The sequence below is a fragment of the Oculina patagonica genome, chromosome 13 (genome assembly GCF_052425735.1).
Source record: "Oculina patagonica isolate OP01 chromosome 13, crgOcupat, whole genome shotgun sequence".
NCBI classification, from domain to species: Eukaryota; Metazoa; Cnidaria; class Anthozoa; order Scleractinia; family Oculinidae; genus Oculina; species Oculina patagonica.
Genome location: NC_135770.1, coordinates 9967888 through 9986908, shown reverse-complemented (window position 1 = coordinate 9986908; position 19021 = coordinate 9967888). Strand labels below are relative to the sequence as shown.

The following is a 19021-nucleotide window of genomic DNA, read 5'->3' as shown; positions in this document are numbered from 1 at the left end:
ATTTTACGGTAAAACGCGGCCAGAGTTAGAAAAACTACGAGACGAAATTTATGAAAGAAGGGGGGGAAAGAAAGCAAAATCTTCTTCAGTTTTCGAAAAAGAACCACCAGATCAAGAGGGAAGCGGTGTTGTTGATGTAAACGCTCTTGTTGACAGACTTTATATAAGCCTCGGTTCAATTGACGCAGGAAACACTTCAAAAAAGTTGCGCAGACAAATAGTTTTATTGCTGCAAATGTTAACAAAACAAAAAGCGCTGACAACAAAAGAAGCAAAAAAACTTTTTGATAAGTATATAAGATGAAATATCTTAACCTTTTGCTTAACTCTGCGATTGCACGAAAGGTTGATGGAAGAAGTGAACCGCACGACTTTCAAATTCACTTTTACCCCCCAATTAATTTAGACCCTTCAAAACGCTACAAAGCCGCTCTAAACGAGCTTGTGACAATGAGCTATTCTTGGTTTAATGTTTCGGAAAAATATGATAATAACAAAGTTAAATGGAAAAAGAAAAGCGACTCAAACTGGATTACTGTAACTATTCCTGATGGAATGTATGATTACCAAGACCTGAATAACGCTTTGCAAGCAAGTACAGGTAAAACGGATGATTTAAAAAACATTTTCGATCTTTATTTTTATACAACAACATACAGAGTCACAATTTTGATCGCAAACGATTACGAGCTTGATTTAAGCGAAGGAGGTTTTGCAGATCTTGTTGGTTTTGACAAAGCAATTTTAAATGACACAACCAATGTTGGAGTTCGTGTTCCGAACTTGACGAGGGGGGTAGACTGGATTTATGTTCACTGCGACCTCATATCAAGAGCAGTTGACAATATTGCCAACGATGTTTTGTTCACGCTGTCGACAGCAAAGCTTCAAATTTCTTATCCCTTTACAAAAGAACCGCTGCGTCTTTTGTGGCACCCTGTTAACAAATACCAGATTAATTCGATAAAAATTAGAATTAGTGACGGAAATGGAAATGATCTTTTTTTAAACGACCAACCCGTTGCTTTAAGCATTTTTATTGAAGAGGATGAATGATTTTTGAGAAAAGTATAGGATGAACCGCCCAAGCGAGTGGACGCGATTTTACGACAGAGGTCGATACAGATATCGGCACAAAGGAACCGGGGTCGTGAGAGACACTTTGATGTCCATCGGAAAACGATTCGCGAAAAGCGGAAAAAAAAGGGCAAAAGAGGTGGTCAACAAAGCCACCGAAAAAGCAGCTGAAAAAGCAGCTGAAAAAGCGGTTAAAACTACCCAAAAAGTTGCAGAGCGCGGTGCGGAAAAAATTCAGCAAGTTTTGAAAAGAAAAAAAAGTCTTTTACCTGAGGCACGAAAAAAGCTTGAGGCCTTGATTAAAGAAAAAGAACTTAACGAAACATCGAGAAAAAAGCTTGACAAAATGTTAAAAAGAAAAGAAGCGAGGTTGAAGGTAAACCAAATTGTTTCAGAAAATTAAAATTTTTTTGCGAATAATATATACACCGGGGTTTGGGAGCGATGTTCAGAAGCAGCAAGTTTTTAAAAAACACTGAGTTTTTTCGGTTCGCCCTAGAGAGGCCAATCAGCCTTCCAGCAAACGATCAGCGCCAGGCAAAAAGTGGCTACAAATTTTCTGTAACCGACAGAGACAACTGGTACGACTGGTACAACGCTTACATTCGAGCAGATTTCAGATTTGAAGTGCTCGCAGATGGGAATAATGTTGCAGCAGACACTCGTTCTGCCCCGATTAATGGTTCTTTTTCTTTAATAAAAAAACTTGTGGTGACATCTGCGGGAAAACCTCTTTATAACGTTAACAACGTTCACAAGCTGATATTCATCAAAAACATGTTGGATTTTTCTGATGACTACGCCAGAAGCGTTGCAAAAAGCCAGTTTTGGTATCTTGATACAGCTAACGATACTGTTACAGCCGCGGCCGCAACAAACCTTGGAATTCGGCAAAGGGGGTTGTTATCCCACGGAAATGGAACAACGGTCAACACAATTATTCCTTTAAACAGATACGCTTTTTTTTGAAGAGCTTAGTGACAAGCTTTTGCCACCAATGCAGCTTGAGTTTGAAATAGACCTTAACCCTGACGCAGAATTAATTTGGGATTACAACGCCACAACCAGGCGAATTGTTGTAAGAACCCTTGAGCTGTGGGTTCCAATGCTTCGGTTCACCAGCGAAGGACAAACGCTTGCAAATGAAGACTTTTTAAAACCGAGAACGTGGACTCACATAAGTGAAATGGTGATGCCCAGCCCCAGCCGACGTGATGCTTTTGGAACTTGGCAGATAAGTCCTGGAATTAAAGATGCAAAACATATTTTTATCTTTATTCAGCAGAGCCAAAGAGTGGACACTTTTACCCAAAATCCGTACTTTTTTGACACTTTTAACATTGACGGAGATGGCTCAGCAAAGCTCGCTACTTGCAGGCTGCAGTACGGGGCTTCTCAGTTTTATCCTGAGTTGGAATATGACGAAAATTTTAAGCTGCGAATCCTCAACGACGTGATGAATTACCGTTACCGAAAGAATGATTACAATACAGGAGTTCAGCTGCAAACAAGTAATTTTTCTACACTTTACCCTTTTCTTTACTTCGACCTTCGAGAAAACAAAGATAACGTGACAAACGATCCGAAGCAGTTGATTTTTTACTACAGACTCAATGAAGCCGCAGATGTCGATTACACGATATTTGCGGGTATTTTGTACGAAAACGAAATGGTTCTGAAGCAGCTGGGTAACGAACTGGTTGTTGTCTAAATTTTTTTATAAAATATATACGATGTCTTCTTACTACCCACACAAGGTTGCGCTTTCTGAGGGCCAAAAAAACAGCCTCGCCAAGGCGTTTTCAAACAAAACAGCAATCACGCTAAGACTGAAGTACGAAGACATTACGAGAAAAAATGGAGACTCTTTGCATCTAACCTCGCGGCAAATCAAACAAATTCAAAAAGCCGTTAGCGAGAAAAGGGGGGTTGATCTGAAAATGAGCAAAACGCAGATTAAAAACTCAGTTAAAATCATCAAAACCGCAGTTCTTGGTAAAGGGTTGCAGGTAAAACCAAAAGGTGGAAATGGTATGAGGGTCCAGCCTGCAAATGTGATGCGGCGGCCGCCCCCATTTATTGGAACTTGGGGGGAAAAAAAATGAATTTTAAGGACGCCCCTTCAACTGATTTTGATCTGTTTGCGTGGTGTGATTATCTAAAAATCCCGATAAAAGGTGTTTTTTCAAGAAACGATTTTTTGCCAAAAAAACACTCTCCCTGCATAATTAACATGGACGACTTGGGCGGCCTTGGTACCCATTGGGTTTGTTGCTTTCGAAAAAGAGAAAAAGAAAGCTATGAGTACTTTGACTCTTTTGGTTTGCCTCCACCCGCAGAATGGGAAAATGAGCTTGTTCTAGCGGGAAAAAAGAGCTTTTTACGAAACGACAACCAGCTTCAGTGGGAAAAAAGCGTGCGGTGCGGTTACTACTGTTTGCTTTTTTTAAACGAACGAAACAAGGGACGGTCGTTTAAGAAAATTCTTGAAATGTTTTCTGGCGATTTGTTGAAAAACGAGGCTGTGGTCAAAAGGTATTTTTTGCATCAAGTATAAAATGAAGGTGTATTGCGTTAAAGAAAGAAAGTTTACTCCCAACGTGCCTGGTAGTGAAAAAGTGGTAATTACCAAAAATGGCCGAAAAATGTTAAAAGCCAAATGTGTAAGTTGCGGCATCACAAAGACAAGGTTCCTTTCGAAAAGCCAGAGCCAAGGAGGTGCTTTAGCAAGGTACAAGCCACGCTTAGTTGACAAAATCGCCGAGGGAGCAAGCATGTTTTTGTCTGGCCCCTCTCCCACGTTTGCGACGGCAGCTGCGAAACTTGCAGGGCAAGCATTCAAAGGAGTGAGCGACAATGTCAAATATTTTCGAAGCACATAAATTAAACAAAAAAAGAGATAACAATTAAATGGAAATTCAGAAATTTTACTGCGTGAAAGAAAGGCGTTGCACTTACAACGAGCCTTACACCAAAAAAACCGCGATAAACATCGAAGGTCAAAAAATACTTGAAGCCAAATGTATCAGTTGCGGCATAATAAAGGTTGTTCGATATGACCTGGTAAAAGGTTTTTGGACCACCAAAGACGCTTGGAAAGCCAAACAAAAAACAAACATTTTTTCTGCAGGTATATAATGAAAGTCTATTGCGTAAAAGAAAGGCAGTTCACTCCCAATGTGGAAGGAAGCGAAAAAATCGAAATGACAAAAAACGGCCGAAAAATGTTAAAAGTCAAATGCGCCAGTTGCGGAATAACCAAAACAAGATTCGTTTCAAACAAAACGGGGGCAGGCGTCGACATTCACAAAGCCATCGGCAAGTTGCCAAAACCAAAAAAAGGGTGGACGCTGCCGGGGCACAACTATACTGGGCCTTACAATCCTCTTGAAAAGCAGCTGACATACGATCCAAAAACCGGAAAAATTCTCAAAATCAAGCAAAAACCCACGGGGGCTACAGACGCTGTCGCAATGCAACACGACGTTGATTATGCTGTTTGCGACGGCAAAAAAAACGAAAAAAGTTGTAAACACGAGGCGGATAGAAAAATGGTAAAGCGCTTGACGCAGTTCCCAAAAACAAGCGCCAGTGGGGGCACACTTTAGCAAGAAACGTGATTGCATCAAAGCAGAAGGTTGGCTTAGGGGTTGGAGAAACCGTAAACAAAAAAATCGGAGAAAAAATTCCTGGTTTTCAGCAAGCGCAAGATGCCGCCATGGCAATCACAAGAGCCCTTGGTGGAGATAAAAAGCTTCTTGAAAAATATTGGTCAGGAGACATAGCTAAGGGTGCTTTTAACACCAAAACAGGTTTTTTCAGCAAAAAGTTTTGGACTCACCCTTCAGAAAACCAAGACCCTTCTTGCTCAGCCACAGTTTATAACAAAAAAACAGGAAAATGGGTTAACCATTATTGCGATTAAATCTTAAAATTTTTGCTCTAAGTATAATGGCCACCGCGACCCAATACATACGCGCCGAAATAAAGGCAATGAAACTAACCTTGGAAAATCAGCAGGCCCACTACGGAAAGACTTCCGCCAAATTCAAGCGCTGGCATACTCGCTGTCAAACAGCTTGCGCTTTAACGGGGGGTGCCGCGACGATTCTTACCGGCTCAGGTCTTGCAGCTTCGCTTTCCGCTGTCGGCATTGTTGTTGGAGGGCCTTTGATTGCGACCGCAACAGTTTTTTCTCTCGTGTCAACTTCTTTAGGCGTCACTGTCAAGTTTTTCTTGCAAAAAGCAAAAAAACACAAAAAAATACTTTCACTTGCGGAAGAAACTCTGTTAGCAACTAACTCTCTTACTTCTGCGGCCCTTGAAGACGGACAAATTTCTGACAACGAATACCAAGAAATCATCAAAAAGTACAGTGCCTTCTCTTCGAAAAAAACAAAACTGCGTTACTCAAATCACACTGACAGCGCTCGCTCCCACCAATCTTGAAAATGTTTTTCGGCAGCTTTTTTCGTTTTTTTATTTTTCGTCAAATTTTCCGCCAGCTTTTTGATCATTTCTTCTTTTTTTGGCCAAGAATCTGGTAGCTTTTTGAAATAAAAATACAAAAAACAGGTGTAGTTAATATTTTTTTTTTTATAATTTTGGCAGTCTTTCACCACGTTTGCCAAAAATCGCAGCCTTGATGGATCAAAATCTTGCCAAACAATACCGTTTTTTGTTAAAACTTTTTTTAAATAGCTCAAGTTTGCTTGCGGCACACTCGTTCGTTTTTCTATTTCTTCCAAATATTCAAAGCCATGGGGTTCTTGAAAAACGCTTGGTTCAAAAGTTTTCTTTTTCGCAACAAAAACCGAACAGAAATTTTGGATATCTTTTTTTGTCAATAGTTTTGCTCCGTAAAGCACACCATAAGGGTCATCAACAAATAGTTTTTTGTCTTTTAGCCACTTGAGGCTTAAAGATTTAACAAAGTTATAATAAATCGTAGTCATATTATCACTAAAGCCTGCAAGGGTACAAGTGCCCTCAACAAATTTTTTTTTTCTTCCATTGTTATACAGCAAATTATGTTCAAATGAAAAATAATAAATTGGAGTCACGTTACTACAGCCCGCAAGGATACTGGAAAGGAATTTCTGCAATAAAAAAATTAGCCAAAGTCGCAACGGTTTCCGAAGATACTGCAAAAAGGTGGCTCGGAAAAAAAGCTTTTTGGCAAATCTACCTTCCCGCACCACGATACGTTCCTCGTCCAAAGTTTGATGTATCTTCTCCTAACGCTGTTCACCAGGCGGACCTTCTTTTTCTTCCTCATGACAGATTGCCGCGAGGGCGAAAAGTTTACAAATACGCGTTGACTGTTGTTGACGTTGCCAGCCGTTACAAAGAGGCCGAGCCTTTGACCTCAAAAGATTCAACTGAGGTTGCAAAAGGTTTTCGGGCAATTTACAGGCGTAGTGCACTGAAATGGCCACAAATGCTGCAAGTTGACCCCGGGCGCGAATTCATGGGCGCTGTTACCAAAGAAATGGAAAATCAAAAAACAGCTATTCGACGCGGGCGTGTTAACATTCACAGAGATCAGGCCATTGTTGAACGTTTCAACCGCACACTGGCAGAGCGCCTGTTTGGTTATCAGTACAGTGTCGAGTTGACCCTGCCATCTGGCCAGCGGTCGACAGCGTGGGTTAAGAGGCTACCCGAAGTTATTGCCGCTCTGAACAACGAAGTTACACGGCTGACGGGCAAAAAACCCTCAGAAGCTATTAAATTAAAAGCCGTTGCTGCCAAGCCGTCGACTCCTTATTTGAGGCCTGTTGGTAAGAGCGAAAAAAAGCTCCCCTCCTCCGTGAATGTTAGATATTTGTACCAGCCGGGTGAGTTAGAAGGTGGCGGAAAACGTGCCACCGATCCAATCTGGTCTTTAAAAGTCTTTTCGCTTGAAAGAGCTGTAATGAAACCAAACGAACCTGTTTTGTATTACTTGCAAGACGGCCCCAAGCGCGGCTTTGTGCGCGAGGAGCTGCTCGTCGTACCTCCTGATACCTCCCTTCCACCAGTCAATGCCAGCTAAAGGTGATATTCAATCGGTTCGGTATGTATTCCATCTTCAAGCACCCAACGTTTGTCGTAATAGGCGCTCAAACCCAGTTTTTCCTGCTCGTAAGTTACCATTTTTCCTTCCTTCATACGGAAGCCTCTGTTATTCGCTTTATCAACGCTGCCTTCAAGAGCTGCCTTGAAACGCTGCCAAGTTACTTCGTTTTGCGTTTTTGACATCCCCTTGGTGCTAAACTTCTTTTTTTCACCCTCTGGTTCCTCGATGAAATAACACTTTGAGCAGAGCGCAATCATCCGGCTACCCACACACTCTAGCTTAAAGAGACCGGGTGTGCGGCCGCTCCACTTGTCCCAAGCCAGCCATTGTTTTTTTTGGGCCTCGAATTCTTGTTTTAGCTCAGGTTTTACGATGTCCTCAAGCTTCAAAGCAGAAATGGCCATGTAACAGCTGTCCGTGTCCATCTGAATGAGCTCAAAGTCCTTTCGATCAAAATACTTGTCTAAAAAGTCGTAGTAAAACTTGAGCATGCGCAGCTTTGCCAACTGGTAAACCGCGATCCCAACTTGAAAAGGCCTGCTGATTGTTATCCGTGGCTTGCGGCTTTCCAACTCGTACGCTTGACCGATTTCATCTAAGTCACTAAAATACGCGCTTCGTAGAGCTCTATCAACTACTTTCTCATCTTTGGTATAAATTACGTTAGTTTGCCTTTCTAGAGCCTCGATCAGTTTCCCGTAAGCACTGTTTCCTAACAGCTTAAACACGTCAGCCAGCAAGGCCTTGCTCTTATCAACATCGCCTGTTCTCCGTGCCTCTGTCACTTGTTCCACAAACTAGGGAAAAATCTTTTTTGGTTTATAGTTTATAGTTCGGTAAACGGCTGTTATTTCTGCCCCTTGTTCTACATACCAGCGCAGCAGTGGAGCATACAAAAGAATTTTTTTGGCAGAAAGGGCACAAACGAGCTTTTTACCATCTCCACGATTTCTTTTTGTTTTTTTCAAGTATTCATACATGTGTTGTGGAACAGCTTCGCCTGGAACCTCTTGGTTGTAAAAGAATGGCGGCATCTCTGCAAACTTTTTCCACAATTTTTTTGGAATCTCAATGTCAACTTCAGCAAATCCAAACCATTTGCGTATGTAAGAAGAATTTTCTTCTTTCAGATTTTGCATAAGTAACTTTGCCCCCGATTCTTCAGCTCCTAAATATGAGTAGACTTCTTCTTTTCCGCAGGGCATGTTTTCTAACATTGTTGACAGATAAAGGGCATTTGCATCGTAGCCGACAATGTTTTCGCAAAGATGCGGAGCGGAGTACTGGTGATCTCTGATCTTTGTGACGCCAGCTTCGTGGTACCTTGTAAATACTATGCTTGGCCCTCCAACAACAGCCCCTTTCAGCATTTCGTACGCTTCTTTGCAAGGAGAAAAAAGTTCAGCCCCTCTTTCAACAGAGCCTCTAAGCAGGTAATGTAAGCTAACCCCGGGAATACTGACTGCGTCTTTAAAAATGTCGATCCTCTTTTCAGTGTAAAAAGCTTTCATCTTTTCAAGAGCTTCCAGGCCAGGAAACACGTCGAGGTTATTGTAATAGCGAAGCCAATCTGCAAAGGTGCACATGCCCTTTACCGCAAATGTGCGCTTACACCCCTCCCACTCCTCCCTTGTGAGCACAAATTGCCCTTTCAACTTCGAAAACCACGCTGGGTAGTCAGGAAGCCCAGGGTAGTCAAGCTTTTCGGGAGAGTCAAACCACTCGTAAGGAAACCAAGATTTCTTTGCCTCGCATTCATAAGCCTTAACCCACTTTTCATAGCTTGTTCCCGGTCCAAGGTAGTTGATAATGTCAAGAAAACGAAAGCCTTGAGTTAGTAAAAACATGATTTTGTTACAATTTTTTGCCACTCTGACTTTGCCTGTTGTGTCGGCAAGACATTCTGCGAAGTTGTTTTTGATCAGATTCAGATCGTAACTGCCAGAGTTAAACCCAACTACAGGAACTTGGTTGCACCATTCCTCGATTTTTCGTCGTTGTGCTTTTAAAAGTAGGCTTACGTCTTCTGGCATAAATTCTGCTCTTACTCGGGCACGGATGTTTTTTCCGCGCCTCTCAAGCTCTTCCATAAACTTGCGGACCAGCTCTGCGGGGTCTCTTTCACAGATGTGGGTGGGCTCTCTTTCAAGGGTGTCACCGATGCTTACCGAGATTGGCACGTGCGCGTTTTCGATCGTGAGCGTTGGCGTCGGTTCCTTTCGCTGATTATTGTCGCCATACGACTCGAAATCGTACAAGATCGCGTGCGGGTAGCTTTTTGTTTGGGCTCGCGGTGTATCAACAAAGCTTTTCCCAACCTCGCACGCCCAAGCCTCGACCACGCAGTAGCCTCTCAGTCGTAGCCATCCTGTGCGTTTCATTGTGGCTAAAAACCTGTCTTGACGTGTCTGGCCGCGGTCAATGATTTTGTCACGATCTTGTGGGTAACATTTCAGACACCCGTGCCAGTGGCAACCGTGGTATTGAAATACAGTTTTAGAAATAGGGTCGTACCCGTCGACAGGTGCGCGCTCAACCCAACGCTCGCCACCATGCCCGCACATTGCGTGGTGAATGTGAATTTTCCGCCGCTTGGCTTCTTGGTCAAGCCACCGAAGCGATTCTTTGGAAGCTTGATGGCTTGGATAGGAAGCCTTCTCAAAGCTTGTCTGCGGTTCTTCAACCTTTTTGCCCGGGCAATCGATTATTGTTTTTCCTTGGCTGCAAGTTTGATAATGGCGTTTAAGGTTGCAAGCTTGTGTAAATCTCGCGTTGCAATGGGCACATGCGTACGTATTGGCTAACCTTTCAATATTCTTAATGACAAACGCGTGCCCTTCGTAAATGCCGATTGTCAAAATGTTCTTTAGCATAGCTGGAGAGTTTCTTTTTAAATGCCATACGACTTCCTCATCTTTTATCCTCACAGGCTCATAAACTCGGATGCCGAGCCAATCAGAGAAAGCGGCACCCTGATTCAGATGCCTTTCAACTTTATCTAATTCATCAAGAGATGTTTTTGAACAGTCGGTCGGCACAGTTTCGAGTTTAAAGAAACTCTTTGCGAGACCTCGGGCTGCTACTGTGCTTCGATCAATACGCGCCCCTTGGTGTACAGCAATACAACGCCATAGACACAAATTATCAAGATAGGTATCTAGCGCAACCATCGACCGGCCATGCGCAAGGTTGCGAAGCCAGTCTGGTAAGGGGCCTGTGCCTAACAGCGGTTGTCGGTCAAGCACAACCTTTACATCAACATTAAAAAAGCTTTCAAACTTCCACTTTGTAGAAGGTCTTTTAATATTGTCAGGGGCCAGGCGTTTTGTCTTCTGTACGGTCAACCATTTTTCCGCTGCAGAAAGCTTATTAATCCAAGGTGAGCCTTTGTTAATGTAGTAAACAATGCCCGTATCATCATCAATGTTGCGCAACCGATACGAGTAAGTATGCCTGATATAAAACGCTGTGTTTATATTTTCTCGAATTTTTTCCATAAAGTTCGGTGTAAGGTCTTTTTCCAAACCTCTAATAAAACGCCATCGAATAAAACGCCGGCCACTATTTTCCTCCCCCTCGTATTCCGCGACATCAAAAAGGTTTAAAATCTCATTCTGATAATTTGTTACCACCCGATTTGCGTGTGGTACAAAAGGATCAAATTCATTTTGAATAATCTTCCTTTGTTGCTCCTTCTTTTCCTCGCGACGAAGTCGCTTCGGGGGTTTTGGGTGATACTCTTGTGCAAGCAACGGTTTTAGCAAACGCTTTTGCACTTCAAGCGGGATGGGCTCATCCAGTATGTTACGGACAACTTCACGAAGTGGGCCCGACATTTGAGGCATTCGCTCAATTTGTTGCTCAACAAACTCGTCAAACTGTCTTGCTTTGTTTGCGGTCAACAAGGTCTTGCTGAAAGCCATGTAACTAAAAAGCACAAATGTTCAATTGACATGAAACCGCGAGCGGCATGCAAATTTGTGCGTGGGTGTCGGGGGTTTACCCGAATGATATTTTTAGACGTTGTAATATCATGACTCATCGCCACCTGTCAAAAAAGCGTCGCGTGACGTGACAGTCAAGGCATGTTTGAACATGTCAAGGGCTTGCCTGAACATGGTATGCAAATTTTGTTTTTTTCCGCGTGGGTAAACAAAGTCGGGGAATTTACCGTAACTCATTAACACTTGCCAAAAAATGCACTCCAGCTGCGATAAAGCGTCTAAATCGAGGTGGTATTTGTCGACTTCCCTCTATACTACTCATGTAGCAAATTAAACATAAAAGGAACTGTTGGGAGTATCGCTGAAGAGCAGGTTGGTTGTTCACAGAACTAAATTTGATTGAACAGCAACAAAAAGTTTCATTACAAGACATAAACTCCTCAAGTTACAAAGCTTCACTTCCTTTCTTATGTGCGAATGAAAGTAGGTCTAAAATATTCTTCAAATGACTAATTATAGTAGCATTACACAATAGAGATCTGTATAATTATAGTAGCTTACTAAATGATTCTACAACAAGAAGTTTTGAAACATATGCTACATGTAAAACGTTCCAGAATGGTTTGAGTGACAACTGAATTCAGTCAGTTCTCTTGTTGAGTTCTGGATGTTTCTAAACAAGCAACACTCAGACAATTTTCGTAACAGGAACTCATGCAAATACCTTCTTAATGTGAACTTTGGGCTCCACGTTTTTCTAAACTCTTCCTTTGTGTTCACCTAATGAAACAAATGTCAAGTTAGTTATTGGAGCAAAGTTAAGTTTTACCAAGAAAGATATCTTTCCAATTATGTAGCTTTGCAAAGGAAAAGAAAGTGCGATTGACCTCTACGATACACTGCAAATAATCTACCACTGAACTACAGCATTTGCAAAGAAAGTCTGAACAAAGTCAGGCTTCGAGTCTCACACTGGTTTTCAATTTAAATTCTGTGTTTGTCTTCCTTGACTATCTGGAACACTTACTTCATAAGAGAGAGCTTCCGCTTCATTGGTAACTGTAAGACTTGCCAATTCACCCAGACCAAGGGCGCTCTCAAATGGTTCATCTGGTGTGGCGATGGGCGTGGCTGCAGCTCCTTTGCCACCGGCAGCTGCATTACTAGGTACAGACACACTTGCTATGGGTGGGATCTCGGAAGTGGCACGAGATCCACTCAGTCTGACAGGTGGAGGGACGTTTATGATGTTAGGGGCAGGTGCAGATGGCGGCATTTCGTCTTCCCCCTCTAGGTTTGCAAGCATGGCCTGTAAAGCTGACCGTGGTGGTCCTGTGTTGAAAGAAATGTACTAATGTTAGGAAAGAGAATGTAGAAAAATCACATTTTTATGGTGCTAAATGGAATTTAGGCTAAGTTAAACACAAAACAATGCTGTTCAGCCCCTTAAGGCGGGCATGCAGAGTGGCCAGGGGTGCTGCAGGGGGGTCATGTGGTTAACAGCTCAAGTGGCTTTTGAGGTCAAATCATTTCATGTGCATCCTGCTATTCGACCAGGCTCGGCGATTTCTCTCCACGCCCTACCTCCCTCTTTTATGGTAAGTCTGAGGTAAGAATCATTGTTCCACTGTTTTAGTGTGACAGTGCCTGGTGGTTGCCCCTCACAGGGTTGTCATGGTTACCCTACGCACTCGGCTCTTCTGCTTGTGGCTTCACTATCTTTCCAGGCACTTTCCCGAAGCTCATCTTCTGTTTAAGAGTTTAATGTTTTCAATCGTTCTAGCATAAAAAAAACTGCTCTGTTTTTACCCTGTCCCAGGCAATTCCAGCATTTGACCCAAAAAATTCTTTACTGATAACCGAATCTCAGTTGTCTCTATAGAGCTGTCATGGGAGAATGATTGAGTGTGCAAAGAGAAACTTGTATGAACTCAAGCTAATGTTTTTACAAACAAATAAACTTCTGCTTACTTTTTTGGCTCTTTTTGGTTTTTCTCTCCTTCTTGTACTGCTCTTTTAACTTGGCCAGCAAGTTTGAATCAACTCCCCACTCATTCTAAAACACAGGAAGCAAGCAACACAATACATGTATGTTATTAAAATTTTGTAAACACACAGCATTTTCACTGGAAATATGTGTAACAACCAACATAATCATAAATGCTTGTAAATCACTCGCCTGACGGCTCGTGATTTACAAGCTTTTCGAGTGTTCTCCCAACATCCCGCGTGGTTTTATTACGCCAGTAAAGCCCTAGAAAGTGCGGTCTAATGCTTAAGTCTGGTATATACTAAACTATGTTAGCTATATATATGGCATGGCTTCCTGTAGCGTTATTATTTACATATGAAACGATTGGCTGAGAGTCTTGATGCTATTAAGGAGGCTCGATGTAGTTTTTTTAGCCCTAGGTTGGTAGGCTTTTATAGATTGTGCTAGCATAATTTTTGGCATAATTGGAGCTAAAAAGCATAATTTGTGAAACGAGCACTGCCACGGCATAATTAGCAATTTTTAGCACTTTTTGGAGCATAAATTCATAAAATGTAGTAAATATGGTGTACTTTCTACAGAAATAAATGAAATTTAGGTAGTTTGTTCTTGCAATGCGTGTTTTAGCTATACAATTGTGATTGTTAAGTCGTTGGAGGCATTTTACAAACGGTTTAGAGATGCGAGCAGCTAATTTGGACAGCTGACGGCCGTGATAAACTGCCATAAACACAAATAAATTTACAACAACAGTTTATTTAAAAAACATCATAATTTGGTGTCGTTATTGCGCACCTCTATGTATAGAATCTACGTCATTTTGTGAGCATAATTTCGGAAATCAGAAGCATAATTTGGGAATTCTGGCATAATTTTTGCATAATTTGGCAAAATTTTGAGCACTGCTAGTAGCATAATATTGGACAAAAAATGAATACCAAGAGCCAATCTAGATTTCGAGAAAATCAGGCTTGTTTAAAAACAAAAGAAAACGACAATCGTTGCTATGGTAACCTTTGTGACTAAGCGACCAGTATAAATTTAATCTTTGGTCATATATTTTATCATTTTGGTGTATTTTGGCAAAAATCGATCGAACATTGGCTTCCTAGATAATTTTCATTTTCAAAACAACCACCCTTGGGCTAAAGAAACTACATCGAGCCTCCTTAAGGTAATGAAAAGACATAGAACATTTTTCCGGAACTATCGAAGCACTTGCGAAAGTTTGTAGTAGCGTTGTAAACAATTTGTATTTCAATCAATCAGCAATTTCTTCATTAGGTTTGGTTTGTACTGTTTTTGGACAAACCAGGCAATACCTTTTTCCATAATATCGATCCGAGTACATTTTTTTTTCGTAGAAAGCTGTACGGTATACTCTCCAGACCTGGGGCATTGAAAGCTCAGAGGGGTTTAAAGATGCTTTTGCCTTTTAGGTCGTCATTTTAGAAACTGGGGAGAAACGATGGCTGGGAATTGGAGTGGTAGATGAGGATTACGACACGAGCGAGATGCCAGGATGGTATAAAGAATCTGTGGGATATCATATTGATGATGGAAAAATCTATCACAATTATAATGGGCCAAACGGAAAAGAAACTAAAGGTATCAAGCAGCAGTAAAAACAAAATCAAAACCGTGTTTACTGGTATTAAAGCATTTTATTCATTTGTTCCAAAGTGTTCAAGATCGCTGTCTGTAATCTGTCTCAATCTTCCTCACTCATGACCATTTTGTTCTTTTGTGGTTTATCACTATCCCTTCGGTGTTATTCTACCCATATTACAGTCGATTTCAGTGCAGTGTTGTAGACCCGGGTTTTTCCAAACATCATTCCACTGTCGATCATTCGCCCAAGAAATTTCAATTTTCCTAATTTTTGTCATATTTTACTTTTGTAGTTAGATACGTTTTATTTTGTACAGTAGGTCCACTTCAGCATTCTGGCTGCCTATTACCAACCTACTTATAAAATAAACCATTAAAAAAAGGTACAATAATTTTAAGCTCAGCGAGCCGTGAACATGTGGCGCGACTGTTGTCTGGCTGGGGGACTCGAGGCTATTTTGCGAGCCTGCGAGCCCGAGCCTTATTTTGCGAACCGCGAGCCTCTTTTTGCGAGCCCCGAAAGCTTACCGCCAAAAAATCTAATCAAAGGCCCTTTGGGCTGTCTCGTGTCACTCTCTTTTCAATATGTGTAATTTGCGATTTAAACTTTCGCTTCTCGCCTCGCCCCGCCTCCTCCCCCCGTGCGTAATTTTTTTTCGCTATAAGCTCGACGAACTCTTCGAAAAAAAAAATTTGCTTCAAGCTCGACGGACTCTGCGAAAAAATAGGGACTGCTCGTAGTCTATGTTAAACCACGAGGTATAGCCTCGTTTTGGTGCTAAGCTTGTTTTCGTTCTATAAATTCATATAGTGATTGTTCGTTTATAATTCTTTTTGATGAATTGAGGTCTTGTTTCTTTTTTTTGTAAAGTTCTCAGGCTCAAAGGCTAGTTTTCTACCAGGTAGTTCTGTTTCGTCTTAAAGGCAACTTCACAGTTTCAATTCGCTAAGGGTGCAGAGGATTATAAAGAAGGGGCATTCCAAATTACCTTATTCTTACTAATTTTGCGCGTACTTAATTAAATTTCGCGAGTATTAATTTGCGCGATTGCAAAAAAAAATTAAGGCAAAAGTGTATTAAATTTTGCGATTTTGTCAGTGTTTTATAGCACAGTGGTCAAGGACTAAGAAACTACTAGACATATACAAAGATCTGGCTCAAGGAGTCTCGGCAAACGGAAACTTTGGTGACTGTACTAAAGAGGTTTTGGCCGATTTACAAATTGAAGAAAACAATAATCAGATGAAGGGTGCTAGTCGAAAACAAGACGGAAATGTATTTTCCAGGATAAATAGCTGCAGTTTCAAACATTTAAATTTTTTTACTGTTTTGATATAATATGGTATTCGTCGCTATTCAGGACTATTCGTCACTATTCGCAACTCTTCGTTAGTATTTGAAACTATTTGTCATTATTTGTTACTATTCGTCACTATATATCCAACTACTATTCGCTTCTATTGGCCATTATTCACGACTTATCACATACTATTCGCGACTATTCGGGAGTATTCGTACTATTCGCGACTATTCGCTATTCGGTTTTTCCAGACATCTATTTAGATCAAGCCGCCATTCAACACAGGAGAGGGGACTGCTCAGAAGCTTTTAAGTCAGAGAAGCGTGTACTCGACATCAGACTGAGGCTGTTTGGGGCAGGGGTTACACAACATTCACTAGGCGACTACATCTTCGTTCTTGAGCCCAAGAAGCATATCAGACGGAAACTGTTTGGTGAAGAACATTCAGAGACTGCTGACAGTTATCTTTCAGTGGGGGCTACACAACATCCAGTTGGAGACTACAACTCTGCTATCGAGTTTAAGAAGGGTGCACTTGAAATAAGACGGAAACTGTTTGGTGAGCATCCATTGACCACTAACAACAACCATGAAGTGAGGGTTACACAACATTCACTAGGAGACTACACCTCTGCTCTCTACGTCACCTTGCGCCGACCGTTTTGCGCTGTTTTCGATTTCTTTTGCGATTCATTGCCCGCTTTTAACGATCAAAGAACAATATTAGAAAATAGAGTACTGTCGAACCCCTATTAAGCGGCCACCCATTAAGCGGCCACCTCCTGTCTAGCGGCCAGTTACTAAAGTCACGAAACTACTGTCAGTAAAATACTGTTAATAAAACCCCTCTTAAGCGGCCAATCCTATTAAGCGGCCGCGGCCACCTTTTTGCCGTCCCGATGAGCGTTTTTCTATTGCTTTTGCCCCTATTTAGCGGCCAGTAAGAATGTAATTTACGATGTTTGGTTTTGTTTTCAACAAAAATGAGAGTGACGGCTGATAAAATCCTTCAAACACAGGTTTATTGACGTCTTCATGTGATTCCGTTATTCCTTTTCATGCTATATTGTATTGAAGAAACGTAACCTTTTTATAATGTCTTATGCTAATAAGCGGCCAACCCCTATTAAGCGGCCAGTTGCAATTCCCCGAGGATGGCCGCATAATAGGGGTTCTACTGTATTTCATACATGTTTTTTGTGACGAAAACGCTGAAAATAGAAATGCCGGTATGTTTGTAACGAACGTTTTACACATACATTCCCCCAGGTACGTTACCGAGGTGTTTGCGGTCACACACTTAACACTTTACCAAGGTCAATCTTTCATACTGTTTTCGGCGCGAAATGCGGAAGTGGATAATTCGAGGGTGCTTGCTAGCATCATCTCGCATTTATTATTCATGCTGTTTCAACAGTCCTCTACTGCTTTGTTATGTCAGTGTTTCAGACACCGAAGAATTAGAAAGCGAAGACTCCGTTTATAAATCGAAATACATATAAGAAAATGCACTATAGATCTTCCTTGACTTGTGTTGTGTTCATTAAAACGCCAAATTTCCAAAAAGAGCTTATACTTATAAATCAGCAAGCCATTTAGCTTTCCACATTTTAAGAAAGACCACGTTTTTGCTGCCTTGAACACGCAAAGGAGTGTAGCTAATTGTCGAGGGTCGAGAGTCGAGCGTAAAATGTCGAGAGTCGAGGGTAACATGTCGAGGGTCGAGGGTAACTTAAAAAAATATAAAAATAAATTTAAAAAAATAAGAATATAGAAATAACTAATGAAATGAAGACAGAATTTTCTTTCGCCAGTTTTTCTCTTTTTCAATAAAGCGTTGCGTGACACGCCGGGCCAAATGACGTCCGGCTCCTTGTATTCTTGGCTTTTTAAGAGATGACTACCAACTGCGCTCTCTGTACTGTCACGCAAACGTGGTACCAAAAGAATTGATTGATAACCGTAGTCATTTGAGCGTATGAGGGCAATTAACAGAGACAGGCCAAACACGACGCCCATTGGTCGAGATTTGTATTGTAGACTTTCAAAGTTTTGCTCTAACGAGTATATCCTTTAGCGACTTCCCTTTTCTGTACGAAAGGATGGGAGGGTCTCAGTACAGAGAGCGCTGTTGGTAGTCACCTTTTAAAAACCCAAGAATACAAGGAGCGGGACCTTCATTTAGCCGTCTCACGCAACGCTTTACTGAAAAAAAAGAAAAGCTGGCGAAAGAAAATTCTTCATTTATTTTATTATCTTGGGCATGTAATCTGAACACACAGCAAGGCAATGAAGATCATTGAAGGTTTTCCATTATGGCCATACCTTTCCGATAATTTCGGGAGATAATATGTAAAAGAAATGTCATCTCCGATCCTGTTCATTAGTTTGTCACCAAACTTAAATTCATTCCATTGGTTTTACATTTAGTTTGTTTGATTGGTGAGAATTGAAAATGTTCTACAGTCCAAATGGTAATAATAAGCGTGAATACCGAAAAATGAAAGTTAGCGTGCATGTTTCCGGGCACTCCACTGATAAGAGTTTATCAATCAATTTTTTTTAGTTGACCTCCGGAAATCTTAATCTCGCGCCATCATTTATTTAATTATAAATTTCTCTGTTTATTTTATTTGCTTATCTTTGAGTTTGCCTCGCATTCGGTAATTTTATCTTGGGGTACTTGAAAAACCTACCTCTTTACCTCGGTAACTTCATGGATAGTGAAAATATTGATGATGGCAAGATGATGGCAAGATGGCAAGCGGCCGATAACACTTGCTTTTGGGGTTCCTCAACAAAATTTTCGGCTCCTGGCAATCGTCTTTACATTTTACCCGTGGAAGGCTGTAGTTCAAACAGCCGAAAGCTTGTATTTTTAAAGTTTTTAAGTCAAAGATCGTTTTTAAATTTTATAATATTTCATGGATAGTATCCATGGTAACTTTCATGGGCAATTCGTTTGTTCTTTTTTATGTATCCAGGGAAAAACACCGCGGTAAATTTACCTTGGGAAATGTCGGTCACACACGA

The 19021-nt window shown here is 41.3% G+C and overlaps 1 protein-coding gene across 1 annotated transcript in view; it reads right to left on the bottom strand.

Moving 5' to 3' along the window:
- Window positions 1-14426, bottom strand: part of LOC144636932 (striatin-like) — a 31146-nt gene extending 16720 nt beyond the window's left edge. Inside the window, exons 1-4 of the mRNA XM_078496129.1 lie at window positions 14388-14426; window positions 13054-13138; window positions 12110-12414; window positions 11807-11862 (exon numbers count right to left, since the gene is read on the bottom strand). Of these exons, the coding sequence (XP_078352255.1) occupies window positions 11807-11862; window positions 12110-12414; window positions 13054-13138; window positions 14388-14426 (485 nt within the window). The remainder of the gene's footprint in view (window positions 1-11806; window positions 11863-12109; window positions 12415-13053; window positions 13139-14387) is intronic.
- Window positions 14427-19021: the final 4595 nt, after the last annotated feature.